The 24,665-nt window shown below is 31.6% G+C and overlaps 5 protein-coding genes across 7 annotated transcripts; 1 reads left to right on the top strand and 4 right to left on the bottom strand.

Moving 5' to 3' along the window:
- Nucleotides 1–3,511: 3,511 nt before the first annotated feature.
- On the top strand, nt 3,512–4,382 carry LOC110620144 (heavy metal-associated isoprenylated plant protein 45). 3 transcript variants are annotated; one of them, XM_021763746.2, is made up of 3 exons: nt 3,512–3,723; nt 3,835–3,910; nt 3,987–4,382. In XM_021763746.2, the coding sequence occupies exons 1-3, from the start codon at nt 3,676–3,678 to the stop codon at nt 4,307–4,309; spliced, it is 447 nt and encodes a 148-aa protein (XP_021619438.1). In that variant the 5' UTR covers nt 3,512–3,675; the 3' UTR covers nt 4,310–4,382. The 3 variants fall into 3 exon arrangements, with proteins under 3 accessions (XP_021619438.1, XP_021619439.2, XP_043815292.1); XM_043959357.1 differs by having other exon boundaries at nt 3,653–3,719; XM_021763747.2 differs by lacking the exon at nt 3,835–3,910 and having other exon boundaries at nt 3,650–3,723.
- LOC110620143 (DNA replication licensing factor MCM2) lies at nt 4,357–10,343 on the bottom strand. The gene is made up of 17 exons (XM_021763745.2): nt 10,062–10,343; nt 9,786–9,964; nt 8,806–8,984; nt 8,488–8,677; nt 8,176–8,395; nt 7,872–8,079; nt 7,607–7,741; nt 7,323–7,514; nt 7,057–7,229; nt 6,771–6,959; nt 6,573–6,689; nt 6,352–6,436; nt 6,113–6,265; nt 5,886–6,011; nt 5,605–5,787; nt 4,839–5,000; nt 4,357–4,750 (listed from the first exon to the last, which is right to left on the bottom strand). The coding sequence occupies exons 1-17, from the start codon at nt 10,277–10,279 to the stop codon at nt 4,631–4,633; spliced, it is 2,829 nt and encodes a 942-aa protein (XP_021619437.1). The 5' UTR covers nt 10,280–10,343; the 3' UTR covers nt 4,357–4,630.
- Nucleotides 10,344–11,368: 1,025 nt separating this feature from the next.
- On the bottom strand, nt 11,369–12,210 carry LOC110621738. The gene has a single exon (XM_021766023.2). It carries the CDS (start codon nt 12,193–12,195, stop codon nt 11,548–11,550), a length of 648 nt encoding a protein of 215 aa, XP_021621715.2. The 5' UTR covers nt 12,196–12,210; the 3' UTR covers nt 11,369–11,547.
- Nucleotides 12,211–16,593: 4,383 nt separating this feature from the next.
- Nucleotides 16,594–17,888, bottom strand: LOC110620584 (protein SRC2 homolog). The gene has a single exon (XM_021764381.2). The coding sequence runs from the start codon at nt 17,508–17,510 to the stop codon at nt 16,722–16,724; it is 789 nt and encodes a 262-aa protein (XP_021620073.1). The 5' UTR covers nt 17,511–17,888; the 3' UTR covers nt 16,594–16,721.
- A 2,609-nt stretch (nt 17,889–20,497) lies between these two features.
- LOC110621355 (protein vip1) lies at nt 20,498–21,500 on the bottom strand. Its single transcript, XM_021765615.2, has 4 exons — nt 21,350–21,500; nt 21,164–21,239; nt 21,036–21,098; nt 20,498–20,919 (listed from the first exon to the last, which is right to left on the bottom strand). The coding sequence occupies exons 1-4, from the start codon at nt 21,463–21,465 to the stop codon at nt 20,584–20,586; spliced, it is 591 nt and encodes a 196-aa protein (XP_021621307.1). The 5' UTR covers nt 21,466–21,500; the 3' UTR covers nt 20,498–20,583.
- Nucleotides 21,501–24,665: the final 3,165 nt, after the last annotated feature.

Here is a 24,665-nt window from a genome sequence, read left to right on the forward strand (position 1 = left end):
TTCCAGCTTTTTTAGGGTTGAGCTTAGGAGTCCATCTGACTTTCTTGTCATTTTTTCTGATCCACATTAAAATACGTGTCGATAAATTATTCAGTAGAGTATAATTCTTATACTTACCTCGGTCGTCCCTTCCTTGGGAGACTAGGTAACTTTTGTGATCTCCTTTATATCCTTACTTCTCTGCCTTTTTGTCTTACTTTTGGCTCATCTTTTTATCCTCTTCCTGTCCTTCCCAGTACCTTGGAGCAGCCCGTACTAGCTTCCAGCCGATATCTTTTGGAGCATCGTCTGATGACTCTTTTTTCTCAAACTTGTCATTCCCTTTGGACTGCATCTGAATTGCCCCGTTCGAGTCCTTGAGGTATCAACAGAGGCTTCCTCCCTTCCCTTGGAAGCCATGAGTGACGCCTCCTCTCGAGCTTTGTATTGCTTGAAAGTAACTTGCAACCTTTTGACGTACTGGAGTGTTTGTTTAATACTCAAATTGTTGGGATCTTCTTCATTGCCTATAGAGGGTGTGTTTTGCCCACTATTAAGGGTGGAAGAAATGATAGCACCCTCATTGATAGCAACTTTAGCAGCAGCTTGAGAATTTCCAACCATTTCGAAAGAGAAAAGAGATTTTTTTAAGAGAAAAGGGGATAAGAGATTGGTTTTAATCCAAATGAACAGAGGGAATTCAATGGATTTTTAGGCAAAAGAACCAAATGATATAACCGAAAAATAGAGGTGTGCTATGATTGGTCCACCAAATAGAGATATGTTGTGATTAATCAATCCTGCAAGAGAGAGAGTGAGGTGGTTGGCGCCTATAGTAGCCATTCTGACTCTCAAGTCAATAAGTTGAAGAGAAGGGTGAGAGAATTATAATGCTTACAACACAAAAATAGTTGTGTAAGAGAATAACATATCTTTATCTCTATGATCCTTCATTTTTATATTGTAAGGAGGTGGGGTTAATTATAGTATTTCTTGGAAATCCTGTAATAATATGGTCGGCTCGTTCATAAAGAATGTCGTAAGTTAATTGGTTAGGAATTTCGTGATTACAAGTATAAAAGAGATCTACTGGATTATAACCATTAACGGTAACTTTCTATAGAGTCTCGCTCTATAGTTAAAGAAGGCGAGTCCTGACAAACTGAATCGACCTGAGGCCGACCTGAAGTGCCCATATTTTCTTTTCTCTCCGTGAGACCGAACATCATTAGATCAGACGCTTACCACATAATCTTTTTTTCGTGTGTCAGCACATAATTTTCTTTAGGCGATTATTGTGTAATATCACATAGTATATATAATAATTAAAATAATTATTTTTTATTTTGAAAAAATAAATATTATAACTAATTTAATTATTATAATAATTTTATTTATTTATTATATTTGATAATTTTAAGTAATTTATTAATATAAAAATTTAATAAATTAAAAAATGAAATCAATTATGATGAGAAATCGGTCTTAAATTAGAGTCCAAGCCACTCCATTAGTTGGCTAACAGTTAGCAACTCTTTCAAAAGTTTAATAAACGCCATAATTTAATTTTTTAAATTAAATATATTGTAGATTGTTTACCGTGACAATTATCAATCGGATCACATTGATTTTTCAAATTGAATTATTTTGGTGGCCTTATTCATCCTTTGGTGAGCTGTGGTTATGTGAAGCGGCATTGTCTGATGTGAAACAGGTAAGAAACGAGAACCAGGTTATTTGTAGTTTTGAAAGCAATGGTTCAACTGGCTTGGCATTGGCCTGGTTAATTTGACCAAGGAAAATTTTTGTCTACATCAAGCTTACATGGACACGTAATTGAAATATATTAAATTTTATATATATTTATTATTATTTTATATTACGAGTGAATATAAATCCAATTTAAATAAAATTTTTCATTCAAACAAATCACTTATTTACAAATTTACCACTATATTTTATAAGACTGGACTATATTTATAGTATTATATTTTAAAGTTTAGACAATGATTTTTTTATAATAATTATAAAATTATTATTATAATATTATTAAAATAATTTACTGCTATTATTTTAAATTTATTTTTTAACAGGATTAGCAACACTATGCCCAGAAGATGGTCTTGCTTTTGTCGGTGCATGAATTTACCTTGTTCCAATAAAATCATTTCAGTAGTACACACTGCCAATGATGCTTAGATTCTTTTTGTTTTAATTAAACCTCAAAATCCTTCACATTCCTCAAAGAATTTCTCACCTAGAAAACTAAAAACTTTGCTAGAAAATCACAACTTTTCCCAGAAAATCACGCTTTTGAAACTCAACAGAAATAAAAAAAAGTCACCAGCAAGTCCAAAGGTGATGGCGAATGACAGTAAGATTAATAGCTAAGAAAGATCAATAGCGAGAGTGAGAGTGAGAAGCAGAGGAGGGAAGATTGAGAGCGACTAATTAAATGCTTATCTCTAAATAAATCAGACTTCCTAAACAACAATAACCTTCCACGCGGTTTTGGTAATATATGATAATCTGCTTTTCTTACCAACATCGTCGGCCATTCAATCGTATTCTAAGCCATGTTTTGCCACGTGCTTCATGGCCATGGAATAGAATTATGAAATAAAGTTTCTTTCTTAGTTTTATCAGAAACTGAAAAGAATAGAGAGCTGGGAAAATAGGGAGGAACGACGGAAAATGAATAGATTTGAGATTAGGGATGAGGAGAAACTTTTACTTTTATTAATGGGCATTTAAGTAATTTTTTTAAATATAAATTAAAATTTAAAAACTATTATTTTAACACTATAAATTTAGAAAATAATAATAATAAAATTAAAATAATTATTATTTTATTATTAAAAGATATTAATTAAGTAGAATAAATATATGTATTAGTAGGGAATACCAACGTGTCTTGATACTCTTATAATTTTCTTGAATTTAGTTGTTTTGCCCCAGACATGCAAATTACAATATTCTTGATTTCTGATGATATTCCTGAGGTGACTGTTCAACTTGGTTATGCACCATCAATCTACGTTTGAGAATGATGCGAATTTTAAAGGCTAAGGCCTTTGTTTATTACTTTTGTGGTACACTAGGAAAATTGTATAGTGGACCACGTGAGGATTTGCCCATCACTCTCCAATCTTTAACTTCTTAATAAGTTGTCTTCAAATGAGGATTTTTTTACCACAAAAAGAAGAATATGTCAATCACAGAACATATTCCAATTTTAATATCTACCCCACTTCAGTATTCTTTCACATCATCCACCTTCAACAAATTGATATTCAGCTACTCTCACAAACTTTATTAATTTGACGTTTCAGATGCTTTTATTATTATTAATTAATTCAAATCAATTCTTTTTTAATTATGAAGAAATCCAACTTTAAACTTTATAATGTGACGCAGTTGCCGTTTGCTATATCCTCAGAAACAGTACCATATACTACAAAATCTATCATAATCACTGTTTTCAAGCTAAACTAATAACAGCATCAGTTATTGTATTCCGAGAAAAAAAAAAAAAAAAAAAACAAAACCTGTGAAATATTATCTGATCAACTGAAGCTTCAGACACAAGCCACTTACACCAGAACCAAGTGGGCATGTGAAAGAAATATAAATGCAGAGCCAGAGTGAAGAGATGTAGGGACATGTTGATATTTTCATGCACTTGGCATTCTCATCATGTTTGGATGGCTGTCTGGGAGTTCAAAACCGTCAAATGCCATGTCTGTAAGTGCTCTCATGATATATATACACACATCCACCTGTAAAAAATAGATATGAAGATGTTTCTGTACAGGAATACTGATACAATACTTGTATTTACATTTAACTGGTAAGATTGTGGAGCTTTCGGTTCATATGGATTGCGAAGGATGCGAAAAGAGGATAAGAAGAGCAATCTCAAAAATACATGGCAAGAGTTTAATCAAATACACACCTTACTAAATCATGATAATTCTAAAACCTAAGCTTAGCTTAGCATCTTGCAGGTGTGGATAGCTTGGAGATAGACATGGATAAGCAAAGGGTGACAGTAACAGGATATGTGGACCAGAGAAAGGTCCTCAAGATTGTGAGGAGAACAGGAAGAAGGGCAGAGTTCTGGCCATTCCCCTACGACAGTGAATATTATCCTTACGCATCTCAGTACTTGGATGAAAGTACCTATACAACTTCCTATAACTACTACAGGCACGGTTTCAACGAAAGCGTGCATGGGTATTTTCCAGACCAAGCCTACTGTACTGTTGATGATAATGCAGTTCACCTTTTCAGCGAAGATAATGTTCATGCCTATTGCAGCATTATGTGATCTACAAGACCATATAAGGCTGCATGCCAAAGCTTCTAATTTGGTCATTTTAAAGCAATAGAATAATATAAAATATATGAAGGTGTACAATATGGTTGTCAACATGTCCAATGTGGATATTTCATCATAACAATAAAATACATACAATTACTGTTTGACCAGACCGTGATAGTTTATCACATACAAGATCCTATTGTCCAAATCTCTCTTTGAAACCCAGTAAACTGTACTCGACGATTTAGAGCTGCTCACCTTACACACCATTCCTAACTATTCCTTGATATACTAAAGCTAGGCCTATTTGATGTATAATTAATATCTTTAATGTCTAGGAAGCTTATGCTTGATAACCCGTCGATCATTGTCCAACTCAAAATTGGCTGCAGAGAAATCATTGCTGGAAAAGAAGGGGTTTAGATCGCTGATTCCTCGTTCTTCCGCCTGCACAAAGACATTAAGGTAAATGCCATGAGCTGATGAGCATTTCCTTGCCTAAGAAAACAATTGAACAAACTAACACATGCATTACCATGCTTTGCAAATCCTCAACTTTCACTTCAACGTGGGCAAGCCCTGAAATAGAGCCAGACATAATTTCTTCAAAGCGCAGTGCTCTGTTCACAAGTTCTTGCAAAAGATTGAGAAGCATTCTATTGTAATCCATCTTGTAAGTGATGTACTTTCTGAAACTCTGAAATAATGAATCAGATTGTAAATATCAAAATTTTCTCCAACATGTCATGGCATGCCTGAATTTGGAAAATACATGATAAAGCTGATTCGGAATCATGGTTAAATTAACCCTTGCTCATACAAGGAGGAACTCTTAGCCACCAAGTGTAAAGTCAATATACAACAGTTTTAAACCTGACAATACTTCAGTTATATATACTGGCCAGATGCAATAGGAAACAAAAGTTTAAAAACTGAGCCTGACACTCAAATTTAGAGTGAATAAAAAGACTTCTTACAATTCATATTCCATTTAACAATTCTTATTTATACTGCAATATGTGCATAGAAGACATTTGGAATGATAAAATCAAGCATTGTAATTTCAGTCTCTGATGTGGGTCCTTTTTAATTTCTGTCCCCCTTCTTTTATGGAAAACAAAGGCTTTTAATCATTGTAAGCAGGTAGAGGTATTAGTATAATGGAGGAACAGACAGCATTAGTATAATAGAGGAACAAACAGCATTAGCATAATGCAGAAACAAGCAGTATTAATATAATGGATTAACAGACAGCATTATAGAGATGGCTATATGTAAAGCAGCTAAATTTCTTAGTATACCTTTTGGAGAGCTCTCTGCACCCCATATTTTTGTGTTGAAATGAAGGAATTTAACAGAACACGAATTGCCATGTCAACATCTTCTTCTGTGACATGCTGTCTGAGGTGCATTCGAGCATGTGCTTCAGACATCCTTATCATTGACTCTATGTGCCTCACTGCAATAGGGACTCCTTGTCCATGCTGCAAAGGAACAATAAAACAGAGGCACATATGATTAGATCACCAATCTAAAGCATTACCTTCATGTCATTCAAAGAATGACAAACAATAGACCTCACCGAAGATTCTCTGCGTAGTTCTGCATAAACTTGAGTTAGTTTTTCCATATCGGAGTCATGCAACCTTGGGAATATATTCAACTTAGCATAAGTTATGTATTTCTTCAGCAAAACTTGAGGAAGAATCTGAAAAGAAGCAAAAAAGAACTCTTCACGATTAAACAGTTAAAGAAACAACATCAAACAACCTTAGCAGACACCAAGTAAAAGACATCTAGAGAATGGACCTCTGGATCAGTGGGCCTAGCAGAAGCTTGGATGTCATCCTGGGACTCATTCAAGGACCGATCATCTATATTAGTACCCTTTGGTTGTGACTTGAAATGACTATCAACTACAAACTTTGCAAGCATCTCATCTGCAACAGGATCGACCACATCCTGCAATTATTGTTCAGATTCCTTGCCTGTTAGTATCAACTTGTGGACATGTCAAAAAAGAATAAGAGAGTTGGCAAAAGAATCACCTTAACAACACAGAGGATGTCAAAACGAGAAATGATGGGATCAGTCAACTCAACATTTTGAGTAAATGTTTTCGAGGAATCATATCTGGGAGTGGGCACAAGTATTGTATTAAAATCACGAGTCTAACATTTTGATATGTTAGCATAAATATCAAAATTCAGAAGGTTCAATTAATAAGCAGCCTATTCTTCGAATAAACTCGTTCTATTAACTTGCATACCTTCCTCCAATAGGATTTGCAGCAGCAATGACAGAACAGCGAGCCTGGAGAGAGGTAACAATCCCTGCTTTTGATATGCTGATACTCTGCTGCTCCATTGCTTCATGGATACTCACTCTGTTCACAAGTATAAATTTCATTCCTCATACCAAGAAGAATAGAGATTACTTACCAACATATAAACAAACCTTTCCTCACCTGTCCTGATCATTCATCTTGTCAAACTCATCAATAAGACAGATACCCTTATCAGCTAAAACAAGGGCCCCTCCTTCAAGCGTCCACTCTCTTGTCACTGGGTCCTTGTGTACTGCTGCTGTTAGACCTACAGCTGAAGCTCCTTTACCAGTAGTATACACAGCCCTCTGCCCAGTCTTTTCAACATACCTTAAAAATAATTATCTTAAATTAAATGCTGCATCACCATAAGGATATCACAATCACTTTAGTTTAAAGTTCAGACTTGCTGAGGTGTAGCTCTTACTTCAGAAATTGAGATTTTGCTGTTCCTGGGTCACCTAGGAGAAGTACATTGATGTCCCCTCGGAGTCTGTGCTTTCCTTCAACATTTTTCTCTTGGCCTCCAAACATGGCAAGGGCTATTGCCGTTTTTATGTCTTCATGGCCATAGATTGATGGTGCAACTGACTTGATAATCTGAGAATTTAGGTGACAATAAATTTAGATATAGGCATTTTATGATGACATAATGGAAACATGATTGACCAAGGAATGTCAGAAGTAACAAACCATTTCTCCTATTCTTGGATCTTTAGCAAGCTTCTCAATTTCTTCTTTATCCTCCTGTGTAAGTTTGTAAGCAGAAAAGAGGTCCTGCTTCTTTGTCACATAATTTGCTTCAATGACAGTGGCAAAGACAGGAAATCCGTTCTTTGTGTTCAAAGATAAGTCAAAATTATTTGTATATATGCCAGTGACCTCCTGTAATACATCACCACAAAAAGAACATGGGACATTAGGAAGTAATTATCAAGAAAAAAAAACATCAAGCAAGTGTAAGAAAAGGATTCTACAATCTCTTCTCCAGGGCGAGCACAATCAATCAAATCATTCAACAGTATCACTTCTTTGTATCTTGGAAGCCGACCAGCAGGCACAATTCCTGGGCTTTCCTGGAGGGTAAGTTTCTGGTAATTTCTGTATATTGTCTGCAGCAAGGGATGGAAAGATATGCATATGAATTAGAAGCTTTTCTTATTATTTAACTTATTCAGCTGCATAAGGTTGTGTAGAAAAACAAGAGAAGTGGAATACAGGGAAAGATATGAGATACCTCACCTGCTCAATATTAACGGTGAATGGTCCTTTTGACTGGCATTCAGGGCAAGAACCAACCTTGACTTCTGAATAGGAATTCTGAAAGAATGGTCCTAAAATTGCTCCACACTTGTTGCAATCATATTTTACCTGCTGCAACTGTGGGAATACACCAGAACGTCTGGTCACAACTCCCCCAATTCGAATCATGGTGTTTAAATGGATCTGCCTGCAAATCACAATACCAGGAAAAAATTTTAAACCTTAGGGCGAAGAGAACTCCAGCACATCCCTAGATATGCCAACCAAACACAATCAACATTACCTAATGTTTCGGATCTGATCATAAACGGGTAAGTTGGTAACACGGACATAGATCTTTTGATGGATATTCTTATAGTTTGGATGTAAACTGAAAACAACATTTCTGGCAACTTCTTCCATAACTTCTAGGACAGATTGAGGTGCATCAGCGAGCCAGATGGCAATATTAGGGTGGACATAGATGAATTGCTTGTAATCAATCTCCAGGCTACATTTGTTAGCTGCAAAAGCAATGCTATATAAGTCCAGAAAATAATTCATGGCAAGGGCTTGTCCATGGAAGAGGAAAAGCTGAATATGACAGAAGATTCACCTGACACCATTTCATTTATCAGACGTACATATTCAAAATCCCCATGTCCGTTCTTTGGATTCACATACGTAAGCAGGAACTCCTTGAACTTCTTGGCAATAAATCGACGCACTTCATCTCTGGTAACCCACTCTCTAAGTGTTCCTTGGACCCGATACATCTCAAACTCGCCTTCATCACCATCTTCATCCTGCACACAGATGCCTTTTGGTAATGAAATTGATTTCTAAGCACTTGGCTTATCATTAATAAGCAGACAGTTTATTTAACCACAGAAGAGAGGGAGAGAGAGGACCAAATGTGATGAGAGTTTATCACCTCATAAGGATAATCATCAGTTTGATCAGTCATGGGGACATCCTCCCTAGAATGTCCCTGTTGTGATCTTCCAGGAGAGCTTTGCATACCATCAGTATCATCATAGCTTCTATGAGAAGCTGGAGGCCTGAAATCAGCTCTAGACCTTTTTGAAGGTCTATAGTTGTCGTCATCAGTATCTGCAATCAAAAATCCAAGGATCAAATGATACGAACTTCTGAATATAGTTTTTCAAACTAATTTACCAAACAATAATATGGACTTTGAGCTAACATTGCCAAAAATCTAATTGTCAACAGCTAAATTTGAATGCATCAACTGTAACACAATATAAGGTTGAAATCCACCCTGGCATACTCTTTCCTATACCCAAAAGGGGCAATTGTGGAATGTGCTGGTGCAAAGATGTGATAATCATATTCCTTCATTTGGGATAATTTTTTTTTGCAAGAAAAGAATTCAAATGAACTCTTGAAAAATCATAAATGACTTCACTTTCTTTGAAAAATGAAAATATTGCAAGTCAAAAAAAGAAAAGAATTTTTCCATTTCAAACAAGAAAATGATAGAAAAGAAAAGAAAAGAATTGAATTGAATCCTTATGAAATTTTAATAAGGGGATTATGAATTTAGGGTGGGCATAAAATCCAAAGAAAAAAAAAACAATACTCGACAATGGAAAGATAAAGAGACAACAACATTACTCAATATATACAATTAGAAAACGATGTACTAGTGTAAATGTCAGGACGCAAGGCATTAAAGGACAAACTGTATGAAATTAAACTAAGGAATTTGTGAAACAAAATCACTTCACATCCAGAAGCATAATGTGAGAGTATAATAATCGGGCATAACAATAAAGAAAACAATCTACTGCAGACTACAGAAAGAATAAGAAAGAAAATTGAGGAATTGCAGCAGAACTAGAAAATGGCAGGTGATAAATTAACAGCAGCAAGTTTGAATACAGAAAGTACCATGGTCGTGGAGGAGTCGAGGAAGCTTGCGGTCAGTGAGGCGGGCATCACGGGCATCGAGCTCCACATCAGCAGCTCTTCGATCCTGCATAATTTGATCCAAATCCCTCTCATCCTCAAGTGAATCATCCAACCCTACCGATTCGTACTGGTCGTGTTCATCCATCCTCCGATAGTCACTGCATTTCATTTTCTTATCATTTAATTTCAGTCACGAACATACAGATACACATCATATTTCGACCAAACTAACAAGCATTATTGGACTATACTCACTCCAGGAAATTATCGTTATACAGGTCTTCTCCTTCTTCCTCCTCTTCGGGTTCCTCGGGCTCATCTCGGATAATTTCGGGATCGACGGAAGCCTCGTCGTCGTCGGTTAAGTTCTCGGAGGTCCGGCTGGTGTTGGGAGGGAGCTGATCTGTGTTGAAGCCAGCAGAGGTTGGCGAATCAGGAGTAGAAGGCGGGTTTCCTGAATTAGCAGAAGCCATTTCGTCCGTTAGGTTTTGGCGCAGCTGTGTTATTTCTTTTGACTGGGATCTTCTTCAGGGCACAGCTACGCTCTAATAGTCTAATTTGCCTTTGCAGAGAGGTCCTTCAGTTTTGGCGGGATGTTTTGGCGCGAAATTGACGTGGAAGTGCCAACCATTCAGATTCTCACAACGTGGCTAAGTCCATCTTCTTTCCTAATCCTGCTTGACCTTGTTTCGGTCAGAGGGCCTGGGCCCAATGTCACTTCTTTGAACCCAAACCCGTTTGGACCGGGCAAGCGTCTACATCATTTGGTTCTTTTCCGAACAAATATTTATGAAAAATTATAATAAATTATATTATATTATATCCTGTAAATAAAAACTATGAGATATTGAAAGCTGTGTTATTTTTGTATTTTAAAATGCCTGTAATTTCTTGATTAAATTTTTTAAATTTGATCCTGTATTTATTGTTGCCTTTTTTAAAATTTTTTTATTAAATTAACTTTTTTTTTGAAAAATTTTATTAAATTAACTTAAAATTTTAAATTTAAGATTAATCTAACTCAAAACTTTTAATTTTTGAAATAAATCTTTGATTTAAGGCGAAAATAAAGAAATTTAACTTCTTGATTTTTTTAAAAAAAATCTTTGATTATTTTATATACTAAAAAGTTAAAAATAAACTTAATATAATATAGAGAGGTGAATCGAATATATCAATAGAGCTTGTTGAATTGTAAAAATAAAAAATAAAAAATAAAAAATTTAAATGATTTTTTATAAAATTATGAATGGTTTTAATTTTTTAAATTATATTTTTTTTATTTTAAAAAATGAATTAGTAAAAAAGAAATTAATATTAATATCCAATGATATTAAATCTTCTTTAAAGCTAAGTTCGAAATCTAATGTGCAAAAGAAATTAACATTACTGATTTCATACAGCGGTTAAGAGATGTAATATTATTCATCTTTTTCTCTATTCTTAAGTGGAATAGAACAAATCCAATTTCCAAACCTTCTATTATTATTGAATCGATAAATTTACACTGGTTTTGATTTTCACTTAATGTACATGCCATTGCCATATGAGATCTATCAAAATGCCAAGAATTATTCAAAAGGGCCATTATGCAAATGGGATCCTCCATTCAAAACTACTGGAGAAATCCAGCCTAATATTTAAATATCATTTCTGCAAGAGCAGAAATAAGTAGCTGATACTGATAGGTAGTACATCAAAAGAACAAAACAAATAGAGAAAAAAATAAAAATCACAGTAATCAAACGCTTCTTGCAAGCATCTCTTGAAACCTCTTGAAAGATTCCAACTTCTGCAAACGGATCTGCTTATGAAATCTCATAATGAACAAGTCAGCTACATGATCAATCTCATCTTCCAACTTGAAATCTTCTCCTTTCTCTTTAGAATTCTTCACCAAATCGATTATGGAACCTCCTGGATCATTGAAATCTTCTTCATCATCAAACAGCGAATGAGTGAGATCAGGGTACTTATCATCATCACCATCATCGATCTCGTCAGCCAAGTGGGCGAAACTCGACTGCGAGTCTTCGGGCAAGCCATTGTTATAGAGAACAATAGCTTTGCTTTCGTCTTCATCCCTGTCGCAGTGGCCAAGAATGTCATGAATTTTGTTAGAGATAGAACCCAACAAAACCTTCTTACTCTTCACCAAAGAGAACATGATCAAACGAGCTTTAACTTCGCTGGTTTTGCTCTTAATAGCCATGGCCCTTGCCTTTGCAATGCAGCTCAGCAATGACACTATCTTTTTCAAGACAACAGAAGCTTTGTTCTTCATGTTTGAAATATGAAAGATAGAAGACCACAACAAACAGACTTTAGATTCAACAGCTGAAAATATGTAAAGGCAATAATGCTTAGCATGAGGGTAAGCAGAAGCCATTGAAGCTGTTTATATAGAAAAGAGAAAGCTTTACTTTTTGTTGCTTTTTATTGTGTACTTTTGGGAGTGGGATCAAGGTGGGTGGTTAAAGAGCATCAATGAAAGCTTCACAGGGTGGTAATCTATTCTTACCCAGCAATGGGTTGGCTGGGAAGCAACATAAGTTTATTTATCTTTTCTTTAACAGAGGATTAATAATGGAGAATGATGTGTTAGTTGCAGTAACAGGCTTGCTTTTTAACCAATAAACTATTATGAAAAACAATGTTAAATGTTAGGTTAAAAAGCAACGTGAACGGCTCTAATCAATACCAAAAAGCGAGAGGTTGATCAGTAAAGCCAGCATTGCTTTTGCCCATATAAGATCTGTGAATATTTTTGTTTTGCAGAGAGAAAACAGAATATTCTAGGGTTATAGTAGTCGATATTGCACATGCACAGTGGCAGTTGTAATATAAGCAACTCTTCAAAGAAGCTTCTTAAAAGCCAAAAGATGAAAGAATCATCGAACTTGCTGCTGATCTTCATACCCTAATTGGAAGAAAGAACACTGTATCTGAAACCTTAACACGAAATAAACCTCAATTAGTGTAAAACAGTGAGATTTATGTTTATACAAATGTAGCTATTGAAGAAAAGGGAGATAAAGCAGGAATCTTTCCCCTCTCAAAAGAACATGCAAGATCTTTTTGGTTGTCACTCACGTATAAAGCAGCATGGCTATGTTAGTCTGATAAGGAAAAGTTGATGTCTACTTAATTATTTCTTTGTTTATTATTCTTTCTTAGTGATTGTGATATCTTGTCTTATTGAAATTTCTATATTGCCATTGAAATCTTGTGAGAAATATTGGTATTATTAGTCCTTTAGAAGGTAATTGTAACATTAACATCTAGGGTGAGTATTTAGTGTTTGATTCAGATTAAAATTGAATCAAATAAATTGAAATTTAAAATTTAAATATTTGTAAAATCACATCGAATTAAATTATAGAGAAATTAATATGAATCGAATTAATTTAATTTAATTCAATTCAATTCGATTCTGTCAGTTGAATTGTTTAATAAATTTTTTATTTTTAACATATTTTTTTAGAGTTTTAAAGTTTAATTGAAATATTTTATTTTTAATTAGTGTGTGAGTCATGTATATTATAAAACAGTATTACTAATTATTCGGTTCAATTTGATTTTATCAAATTTTTTTTTATCAAAATCAAAATGAATTAAAATAATTAAATTTTTTAAAAATTAAAATCAAACTAAAAAATATTATCCAAATCAAATTTCTAAATTAATTGATTGATTATTTCGATTGAACCAAATATTAAGCAACTCGATTAATATAATTTAAAATGAAAATTTTAATTGAATTTTAATACTTTTTAAAGTTAATTGATCATTATTCTCAAACTATCCTTTACAAGAAAGGAAGAAAGAAAGAAACTTACCTCTTAAACATATAGTGATAAAAATTATTATTATTATATAATTTAAAATTAAATTATTTTTCAAATAATCTTAGTATAATAAATTCTTACATGAAATAATTTTATTTTTTTATAAATTATTCAATATTTAAAATTTATTAGTTCAATTAATTGGATTCGCGTTGAACAAACCTATTAAAAAGATAAAGCGATCTCTCTAAATCTTTTAAAAGTATTTTATACCCGTATTCGAATTTAAAATTTCTAATTGAGAGAAAAGAGATTCGCGTGATTCTATTTTACCGTTGGATAGGAATAATTTTATTTTAAAATGAATTATTTTTACGATTTAATTTAAAATATTTATTATAATTGTGCATGTAAGGGAAAGCTAAAAGAAAAACCGAGGGTAATGAAGGATAGTGGGAAAGGAAGAGAAGAGGTAGATATAAGCCAATGTATGATGAACACATAAGCACTTTAATTAATTCAAGAATATTTTCATCCAATTCACTTGAAATTTCACCCCTCTGGATGGAATTTGATTTTAGTTATAATAAACTATAAAACTAAAACTTTTAGATTTTCTTTCTTTAAAAAAATCAGTTTTTTTTAGTCAAATTCAACATATAAATATATATATATATAAATTACTAACGAAATTCATGTGTCATCAATATTTTCCGTTGCTATTTTTAGTGATAAAATTCAATTACCTTGTGTAATTATAAATTATAAATTATATTCAATTAATTAAAATAGCATCTTAATTGGGTGTAGATTTAAAATTATTAACATTCAATAAAAAAATTCTTAATAAATAGAATAATATATTTAAAATTTATAATTAAATAACAATTCAAATATGATTAGTCAAACATAATATTAAATTTAAATTAAATATAGCCTTAACAAACGTGTCATTTTTCCAAGATTCCAATTAGAAATTGTCAAACAAGCCAAGTTACCGTCTCAATCAGGAGTTCATTCAAGTGATTCCAATTTGAAATTGTCAAAACCTACAGAAAGAAGAAGGATTGGCAACCAATCAATGTAAAATTAAAAATAAACCTAACTGCTACATGATATAATGAATTGATTATTGGTATTTCTAAATATTTAAATCGAAATATATCAATAAAAATAAATAAATGGGTTGATGGTTATTTTTTAACTAACCTCATTTTTTTTAAAAGATATTATTTCATTGCTGAAAAATAGTTATAAGATCTAAGTTATTTATGGTTTCTAAATAGAAAACGTCTTGATACAGCATATAAAAGAGGCCTAACCTCAGACAAAAGAAAGAAAATAGCATACAGACAAGGTCTATTAACCCAATTAATCCAAACTTTTTGGTCAACTCACATGTATATTCTCAATTTTTAATTTTAAATAATTAAATTAAATTAAATTTTTAAGATTTATTACGATTATATTCATGATCCTAAATCAATTTTGACCAAAATTTAAAAATCTCACATGTTATCTCACATGACCTTTTTATTATTTTTTAATTAATTATATTTTTTTTATCTTTTAAATAAAATAATTTAAATTTTTTTTGTAACTTCACATTTATATTCCAATCTTTTTATTTATTGGACAAAATAAGCCAAACATTTTCACAAATTTACATTTATATACTAATATTCAAATCTTAAAGAGTAATAATATAATTATCAAAATACACAAAAGATCAATAACTGCATTCTTGATGAAAGCATCCATATAGAGAAAAAAAACTCAAATTAATATTTTTTTCAACTATAATTATAAGAAAAATGATAAAATCTAAATAAATAAAGTGGCAATAAAGAAAAAAATAGGTAAGAGAGATTAGTTTGAAAAGAAATAACTATTTATCTCTTCATAATCATTTTTTTCTCTAAATTAATCTCCCTTATCCATTATTTTTACTTTTATTATTTTCGTTACCGTTAGTGATTAATTTAGTTTTTTTTTTCTCCACATGTGTTTTAGTTAAAGATGTTCCTACTAATTTTTTGAGTGTCTTGATAATTATTTTTATAATTATTTAATATTAAAATATTAACATATAAATATAATTTTTTTAAAAAATTTAGATTATTTTATCCGACAAACTAAAAAAAATTAAATTTATAAAAATAATTGAATTATTAGCTATTTTTAGCTAATAAGTAAAAAATATCAATTAAAAATAATAAAAATATTAAATTAGAATGGTAGAGTGTAAATTTTAAATTTTAGTTAAAATTAATTTATGTTTATGGATAAAATTATAATAAATATTAAAAATTTGATTTAACTATTTAAAATTAAAAATTAAAAATATAAATATAATTTAATTAAGACGTTTGAATTATCAGCGTATTGAAAACTATTTGCAGGGAAAACTAAAGAGGTTAGCCCCTCTGGTCATTTCATCCATATCCTTTTTTTTTAAAAAAAATAAAAAGATGGAGTCCTTATTTTATTAATTTAGGCCATAAAAGGTTCAACCTATCAACATTCAGTAAAAATTTAATAGTAACAGAAGGTTATTGATAAATTTTTAAATTAAAATCATCATCAATGGTTAAATTAGTCAAACATCCGCTACCGCATTTGCATCCTTTTAAATTTTTATCATCTTGAATAAAAATCTAAATATATATTGAATCCAAGTCCGCAGGGGAAACACTTATTTCAGGTTGACTTGTATCCTTAATGCCTGTTCCTGGTCGTCGTTGAAAGCTAAACTTCCTTCTGGATACACCGTACGGTACAGGTGACTATTGACCCAGCATTTGGACTTTTGATGCTTTCGTGTTCAAATGCAAATACAATTTTACTGGGCTTGGAATGGGCTTGTCGGTAGATTTCTCAGACCTCCATCTTCTATTTTCGATGCTCTTCCATTCTCGTTGGAAACAAAATGTGGAATTTGATACAGTAACAGAGCATCAATTCAATAGTAACCCATTTTTAGAAGAATCCTTTTTTCATTTCATCACAACTTTAAGCTGATTATTATTACTAAAAATCTGATATTACACGCATAGTAATGCCATTAACGTTGACTAAAACAAGGCATGAAGCTGCAATTCAGCCACCCACTATCAGTATATCTGATTTACCTCCAACTACCAGGATACCCATGCAGCCCGTAACCGTAATGGGCCGTCTCTGTTGCGTACCAGTGTGACCCTGGAATCTGCACCAATGGCGATGGACAGGGACCATGACCCACAGCAAAAGCTGGCTGTTGCAGTAGATATGGCGGTGGAGGCATAGGCGAGCTAATTCTCGGAAGAGGAGAGAGGATATCATCCAGCGAAGGGTATAAGCACTTGTTCGGCGGCCGAACTTGAACTTGCAAAGGTGTGCAATGGAGTTTCTCGGTAGAAGTTCTAGATGGCATATTTATTTTCGGCGCCGGAGAATCATCTGGTTTCTTCTCAGCCTTCCCTCTGAGCTTATAAGAAAAATTCAAGACTCCATTAGGCTTGCCATCACTAGTTTGAACCTGATAACTGAGGAACCTGACAGGGCCATTGAACTCATCAATCAAGTCCTTTAACGGAACACGAACTTCCCCAATCGATCTGTCGCCGGAGATTACACCTGCACACCGTAAATTGAATATGAGAAATAGATGATCGTCCTGATCAGGAAGGGAGATGGATTTAAGATCAAATTTTATCATGTGATTCCACTCGGGGTTTCTGCCTCCTTCTCCGTCGACTGGGGTCTTCTGACGCTGCAGACATTGTGGCCGCTCGTTCTTCTTCTTCTTCTTCGAGTCATCATTAGAAATGGATAAAATGGATACCACTGCATAGACAGACAGCTTCTGGAAGAAATTGAAGGCTTTCAGATCTCTGCAAGAAATTAGTTTGAGTTCTAAAGAGATCGAATCCATGATATTAAATAAATAATATCACAGCTGCTCTCTCTTTAATTCACTCAAATATAATTAGACACAAAGCACAGATGAGATAAATCAAGTCCATGGACTTAAAACCAAGTCTCCACAGTAGAAGACACGTCATTGACTGAGACCATGGACCCACGAAGGAAGGTTTTTAATCAGAATTTTTTATTTTTAAAACTGATTTCATCAGATTATCTAGAAAATATGGTCCCCATACTAATGTTAATTACCCTAACACAAAATTACTTGCCTAATTTCCTGCCTAAAAATTTTCATATTTAAAAATTTCCAACCCATTACTCATAAAAATAATGTTTTTAATTTATTTTTCCTAATTTGAATAATCTAATATATTAAACATAAAAACAACACATTCATATTTCAAATTTTTTAAATTTAAATTCTATTCCTTATAACCTATTAAACTTATATTTTTTAGATTTAAATTTTATTTTTGTAATTTTAGATAGTTTATGTCATTAAATTATCTAATATTATCCATAAAACACTTTTATTTTTAAAAATTTTAAATTTATTTCTCTAAATTTAAACGGTTTAAATATAATTTCAATCATATAAATAAATTAGCAATCAAATAAAATAAAAAGATATAAGTAAAAATCATCATTTTTAATAATAAAAATAATATTTAAATTAAATAATATGTAAATAATTTTTTAAAAAAATTTACGATTTGGAGTTGAAATATTAAAGATAATAAAAAATTTTTTATTGAAAAAGATTGGAGAATAAAAAATTAAATAAATATAATATGTATAATTAAAATTACATAAATTAAATATAATATGTATAATTAAAATTAGATATTTAATTTTCGATACGGTTTCAATTTAGATATCCAATTTTTATTTGTGTTTATTTTTCACTAACTATTTTCAATTTGCGAGTTTAACTTATTTCAGTTTGTACGAATTTTAATGTTATAATAGTTAATATTTTCAAAATTTATTATAAAAAAAATTTATGAGCGATAAAAGCACTAATTTTCTAAGAGTATTAAATTTTTGTGTTGAAAATTTTTCATTCAAATTTCTAATTTTCATTGAAAAATCTTCCCTTTCTCATTTTAATAGTATTCTATTGTAATTGTTGAGAGTTGTTGAGAGTATTTCTTTCTGAATAAAAAACTATATAAAATTGATAGTGTGTGTATTCATTTGATAGAGGTTTTAAGTAGTTATTGAAACTTAAATAGAAGTTTGAAAGGTGTATCAAACTACTTGTTGCATGTAAAGCCATTCTCTTACCTTATAAAATAAATTTAGTGGAGTAAAGACTCAGGAAAGTACTTAGAGGCCATGTCCGCTGAACTACTATAATCTTTGTTTTTTATTTTCTTATCTTTAATCTCTTGATTTTTAGTTTTATTATTTATTTGAAATATATGTTTACAAGTTAAATAAGAATAATATAAAATTAGTAAGAGTATAAACGAACTAAACTAGTCGTGAGTTATTTGAGACTCGACTCGATAAAAACTTGATCGGATTCGGTTCGAATTCACTTTTTAAGCTCGTTTAATAAATCAGTCGATCTTGAGCTTAGTAGTATTCAGTATTCAGCTCGTTTAGACTCGCGAACTCAACTCATTTTTAAGTTTATGAACAAGCTCGTGGGTTGACACGTGAAGTAAACAGACCCGTGAGGAGGATCGCGAATAAGCTCGTAAACATGCTCATTCACCAACACTAATCCCACATCGAAAGTTGAAGAGATATGGAAGATTGTGACTTCTCTATAAAACAATCATTCTATATTCTTTTTCATTAGTTTTGAATTTGAGAGATTTCAATTAAATAAAAAAAATTTTTAATTTAAAAATCTTTTAATTACCTTATAATTTAAATTTTATTTTTAATTTAAATTTATTTATAATTTAAATGAATTTGAATTATATTGAGCTTGTTTATCATATAATCGAGCTCAAAGTCGAGTCTAAATAAGATCAAATTCGAAATTTTTGAATAGAGTTTGAGTTGACTCGTTAATATGATAAATGAGTTTATTATAAATCGAATTCAAACTGAATTTGAGTTTAATATTTATTTTATAAATCGAATTCGAGTTTATAGATGATGCTTGAGTTGAGCTTATAAATGAAATTCGAGTTGAACTCGAACTTTTAAATTTATTTTCTAATTGAATTTAAACTTATTAAAATTCGGTTCGATTCGATTACGGTTCTAAAAATTAGCTTACTAAATTAATTTTTATTTTGCATTGCCTTCATCTGTTCAATACATGTTTGTATGATCAATTAATTTCTTAATATTTTAAGAAAACTTTTGAAATATTCATTTTAAATTATCACTTTTTCACACTCAATACCAAAAATTTGATAAAGTGATCCATTCACCGGGATCACTTATCTTAAAACAACATTTATTATGAATTATATATATAAATTTATTAATAAATTTTATTTTTAAATTAAAATTAAATAATAAAAAATCAGATATATCATTAAAAAATATTTTTCATAGAAAATATTTTTATATAAATTATTTTTCGCAAGCAAACCAAAATTTAATTCGTTAAATTTATATCCGTTGCTAAAATTATTAATGATATATTGTTTTATCTAAACATTTTAGTGACAAACTAGTATTTTCAGTAACAATATTTTTTACGTTGAATTTTATTTTTAGTGATAAATCAAAATATGATATTTTTTTTTTTATTTTTTGAATATGAATTTTTAATTTCAGAGAGTTATTCTTTTATAAAATTTTGTTTTAGATTATAATAAAAGTTAATTAACATTACTTTAAATATTAAAATAATTCTTTAACTGATTTGAGTTTAAATAAAAAAAAATAATATAATTAACTAATTAAATTGAAGAATTTTAATTAAAAATAAAATAAAATTGTAATTATCAGTACAATGTAAAGAGATTTTTGGCTATAGTAATGTTTTTCTTTTTATATATATTATAGATAATTATAAATATTATTTAATTATCAAAATTTTATTAATAAAAAAGGTGAATATCACTAGAAGAGTAAATAAACTAGAGGTCAATAATTAAGAAGCTTATCTATTTCTGCTTCCTAGAGTTTGGGTTACTGGCATTGCCATTGGCAAGAGTTGAGACACGCTTCGAAGCTTTATCAAGCAAGTCAGAGATCCACTGAGCACCATTTGCAACGAAGTCTTTGCTCTTGATTGCCGTGCCTATACGTTCCATTCTCTGCCCAGCATAATTGACTGCTGATCTTGTTCTGTCCATCACCATTTTTCCTTTTCCTGAAAGCTTGTAATTCTCTACCCCATCTTCTGTCTTCTTCATCATTCCAACTTCACCTTTTGAAGCCACCCTTTCCGTTGCGGCTTCAGCCTTGGTTGCCGGAATAAATGTGCTCTCCTCATGCTTCTGGAAATCATAGATCATCTTTATTAATATTAGACATTTTTATCTGTCATTTAAAGTTTTATCCAAGTAACGCCTACATCTTTGAAGTTGCTAATTAGTCCAGCTTGCAAGCATACCTCAGTTTCATTTATCAAATCTGGAACTGTTATGTGAATTTGGTGACCCGCAAAGCTTGCTTCCTGCAAAAGTTTAACTTTGAGCCTGCCTGTTATGAGAACTGCGGGCAAGTTTAACGAACACTTACATTAAGGAGAAGGGCAGTCTGATATGCATATGGCTGCCTGAAAGTCACTAAAGCCCACTGCAATTGGTCTTTGTTTCTGGCAATTTAACAACCCACAAGACATCAAGCCATTGTAAGAATTAGAATTAAATAAAAAGATTAAGAAATGAAAACAGATTATATAAACGAAGAAGTTTATTTATCTACTTGTGAAGCTGGATCTTCTCAACAGTTCCACAGTAAGAGAAGAATGTATTTAACTCGGCGACTGTCACCTTGGGAGGAACGTTGAGAACTTTAACAGTAAAATCTAACCGACCCATTATGCCTATGACAGTATCCTTCCATTAGAGTCTATCTTCTTTTATGCACACACAAATGTGGTTTGACCATTTGAATTCGTTCGATTAAAATCGAATAAAATAAAATTTAAAATTTTGATATTTATAAAAATTAAATTGATTTTGATTAAAACTCAAATCGAATTGAATCAATCTGATTCAGTTCGGTTCGGTTCAATTTAAACTTTTAATAATTTTTTTAATTTTTACACTTTATTTTTAATATTTTAAAATTTAATTAGAATATTTTAATCTTAATATGATCTAATCTCTCTATATTATTGAAAATAATATATTATTATTACTAATCAGTTCGATTTGATTTTTTCAATTTTTTTTTAATCAAAATCGAACCGAACCGAAATAACCGAAATTTTTGAAATTAAAAATTAAACCCAACCAAAATACATAAAAAAGCGAATCGAATTTTCAAATTAATTCGATTTGATCGATTTTTTCGATCTAAACTGAATATTTCGATTTTTTCGATTTAAACCAAATACTACTAAATTAATTAATATTTAAAATTTAATAATTCGATTAAATTATATAATATTCAAATTTATTTTCAGCTCTATTAGGTATTTTTTCAAAATTTTAAAATATTTTTTATATTTATATTCTAATTCGAAAATACTGGTTAAAGAAAATATTCATTACTATTTCATTTTATGTGGAGAAAGTAAAGAATTTTTTTTTTTAATAATTATATAGTTGAAGAATAAAGTTGCCATTCACATAAGAATTGATTCTTCTTTTGAAAGTGGAAAACTTATCTAGAATTTATGCCTCAACAGAACATCCAGCGTGGATCACTACCTAGAAACAATTTTCCAGAACTAAAATATAATAAAATTAATGGCTAATATAATCTCACACAAAGATGAAATTACAAGTGAATTTGATGTTGAACAACTGAAAGGTTCTCCAAATTGTGATGTCTGGATTGGGGATTTTAAAATTTTAATTAGAAAATGAGAAAAATATATATATTTATATAAAAAAATAAACCAAAATTCTAACTCAGATATTTAATTTAACTTATGAAAAATTAGTTTTACTTAGCGTTTATAAACTATTGAAACTTCTAAATTTTTAAAATTTTAATTATTTATATTTATATATTTATTTAAAATGTTTATAAGGTGTTAGATATATTTGATAATAAATATTTTATAACTATATTTATTATTAAAATTATTAAAAAATAAAGGTGAATGGTGAAGATGGAGCAACTTAAAGGGGAATGACGAAAGATGAATAAATATATATTCTTAAAAGACTATTCTGAGATTGACAGTGAAATGAGTTTTTATCTTTATTGACGTTACATAAGACTCGCTCAAAATAGACATGAATTGTTACCACAAAACAGAGTCGTGGGGTAAAAATTTAATATATTTATACGCGGTTTCATCCATAGGAAAAAAAAATCTTCGAGCTTCAGATTGGTTTGAGGACAGGTCGGTCTCAGGTCAGATAGTCTCAACTTCAGGGTGAGTCTATTTAAGGAAGTTACCATTAAACAGTTATAATCCAACAGATCCCCTTTATGCCTGCGATCACGGGATTCCCGACTAATTAGCTGGTGGGAAGACGCTCAAGGGAGAAAAGCTTAAAAAAAGAATAAGGGTTAAGAGTCCGGAAAACACTAAAGAGAAAAAGTGCTAAAAAAAAAGAATTAGGACTAAGAGTTCAAAAGACACTTAAGGGAAAAAGAGCTTAGAAAAAGAATCAGGGCTAAGAGTCTGAAAGATGCTCAAGGACAAAAAGTTAGGGAAAAAAATCAAGACTAAAAGTCTGGAAAACGCTAAAGGGCAAAAGTGCTCAGAAAATGAATCAGGACTAAGAGTCTGAAAGACGCTCAAAGGCGAAAAACTCGGAAAAAGAATCAGGGCTAAGAGTCTGGAAAACACTAAAGAGCAAAAGTGCTCAAAAAAAATTAGGGCTAAGAGTCTGAAAGACACTTAAGGACAAAGAGCTCGGGAAAAAGAATTAGGGTTAAGAGCTTAGAAGACTATAAGGAGCCCGGAAGACCACAAGCAAAAAGTACTCGAAAAAGATGCGTGTTACAAGAAATTAAAAATTTTCTACAATAAAAGCAAGGTGAAAACAAGCCTACCACATATTTATAAATAAATTACTCTTGAACTTCCTCAGATGAAGTATGTATTTACCGAACAATCAAGGTCTGATCTTCTTTGAAACCACTAAGGTCAGGCCAAACATACAAGGCTGAAAGAACAAGACCCAGAAGGGCAAGCCATTAAGGTCAAGGCGCAAGGGCAAGCCATTAAGGTTAAACCTTCCAAAAGAAAACCTACTAATATTAGATATTCCATAAAAGACCATCAAAGATCAGATCTCCCAAAGGAAAGATTATCAACGTAAAACCTCTAATAAAAAGACCTTCTAAAGAAAGGATGAAATTCATTCCCTTAGTTTGATCTATGATAAGTCGATCAATTCAACTGATTGCATCTCCCTTCGAAGTCCATAAGTGTCTACCAAATGAACAAATGACGTCAAATCAGCAGATCAGATTGCCTTCTCCAAATCTTCATAAATAACCGTCGGAAAAGCGAAGGGCATATGATAATATGTTAAGTATAAGGCCCCCTATGATCAGGATAAGTGTCCACGGTCTGACCAGCTCTAAAGAACCGAAGAGAACCAACCTTAGTAAAGGCTGAGCAGGCCGAGCATAATCTGATACGGTCTGGAGATTAATACAAACCTCAACTAGCCTCTTCAAAGCTCAAAGCAGACAGACAGATCTCCTTAAAGATCACACTGCAATGAGGCATCAAATACAGACACAACCGACCTCAGTGACCAAAAGGAACCCACCTCAACACAAGTTGGATAAGCTGCACACGGCCTAATGAGACCAAGATAAGGTGCCAACCCTCGATACAATGGTCGACCCCTCTAGGCCCTCCAAAGTATTAAATGTGCATACTGAAAGATTAATTAATGTGACGTACATGATAGATAGAGTATGGGCTAAAACTGCTCCCATTTATGAGCCGCCTGACACTTCTGCCAAAGGTTGTCCATGTCTGATCTAATAGGACTTAATGTTGGACGCAATCAGAATGACCCTTCATTATATATATCAATATTTTAGCCCCAAATGGCAGGCTCCTCTCTCTAGCTCTCTCATGGGCAATGACTCTCGG

This window comes from Manihot esculenta, chromosome 8, assembly GCF_001659605.2.
Source record: "Manihot esculenta cultivar AM560-2 chromosome 8, M.esculenta_v8, whole genome shotgun sequence".
Lineage (NCBI taxonomy): Eukaryota > Viridiplantae > Streptophyta > Magnoliopsida > Malpighiales > Euphorbiaceae > Manihot > Manihot esculenta.

Excerpts from the sequence above, each read along its gene's own strand:
- LOC110620144 (XM_021763746.2), top strand. The coding sequence starts at position 3,676 with ATGTTTGGATGGCTGTCTGGGAGTTCAAAACCGTCAAATGCCATGTCT. Across the intron at positions 3,724-3,834 it reads AACCGTCAAATGCCATGTCT|ATTGTGGAGCTTTCGGTTCA; the intron begins GTAAGTGCTCTC and ends TTAACTGGTAAG. Across the intron at positions 3,911-3,986 it reads AGCAATCTCAAAAATACATG|GTGTGGATAGCTTGGAGATA; the intron begins GCAAGAGTTTAA and ends AGCATCTTGCAG.
- LOC110620143 (XM_021763745.2), bottom strand. The coding sequence starts at position 10,279 with ATGGCTTCTGCTAATTCAGGAAACCCGCCTTCTACTCCTGATTCGCCA. Across the intron at positions 8,678-8,805 it reads CTGATGATTATCCTTATGAG|GATGAAGATGGTGATGAAGG; the intron begins GTGATAAACTCT and ends ATCTGTGTGCAG. Across the intron at positions 5,788-5,885 it reads AACTACGCAGAGAATCTTCG|CATGGACAAGGAGTCCCTAT; the intron begins GTGAGGTCTATT and ends GTTCCTTTGCAG.
- LOC110621738 (XM_021766023.2), bottom strand. The coding sequence starts at position 12,195 with ATGGCTTCTGCTTACCCTCATGCTAAGCATTATTGCCTTTACATATTT.
- LOC110620584 (XM_021764381.2), bottom strand. The coding sequence starts at position 17,510 with ATGGATTCGATCTCTTTAGAACTCAAACTAATTTCTTGCAGAGATCTG.
- LOC110621355 (XM_021765615.2), bottom strand. The coding sequence starts at position 21,465 with ATGGGTCGGTTAGATTTTACTGTTAAAGTTCTCAACGTTCCTCCCAAG. Across the intron at positions 21,099-21,163 it reads AGACTGCCCTTCTCCTTAAT|GAAGCAAGCTTTGCGGGTCA; the intron begins GTAAGTGTTCGT and ends AAACTTTTGCAG. Across the intron at positions 20,920-21,035 it reads ATTTGATAAATGAAACTGAG|AAGCATGAGGAGAGCACATT; the intron begins GTATGCTTGCAA and ends TATGATTTCCAG.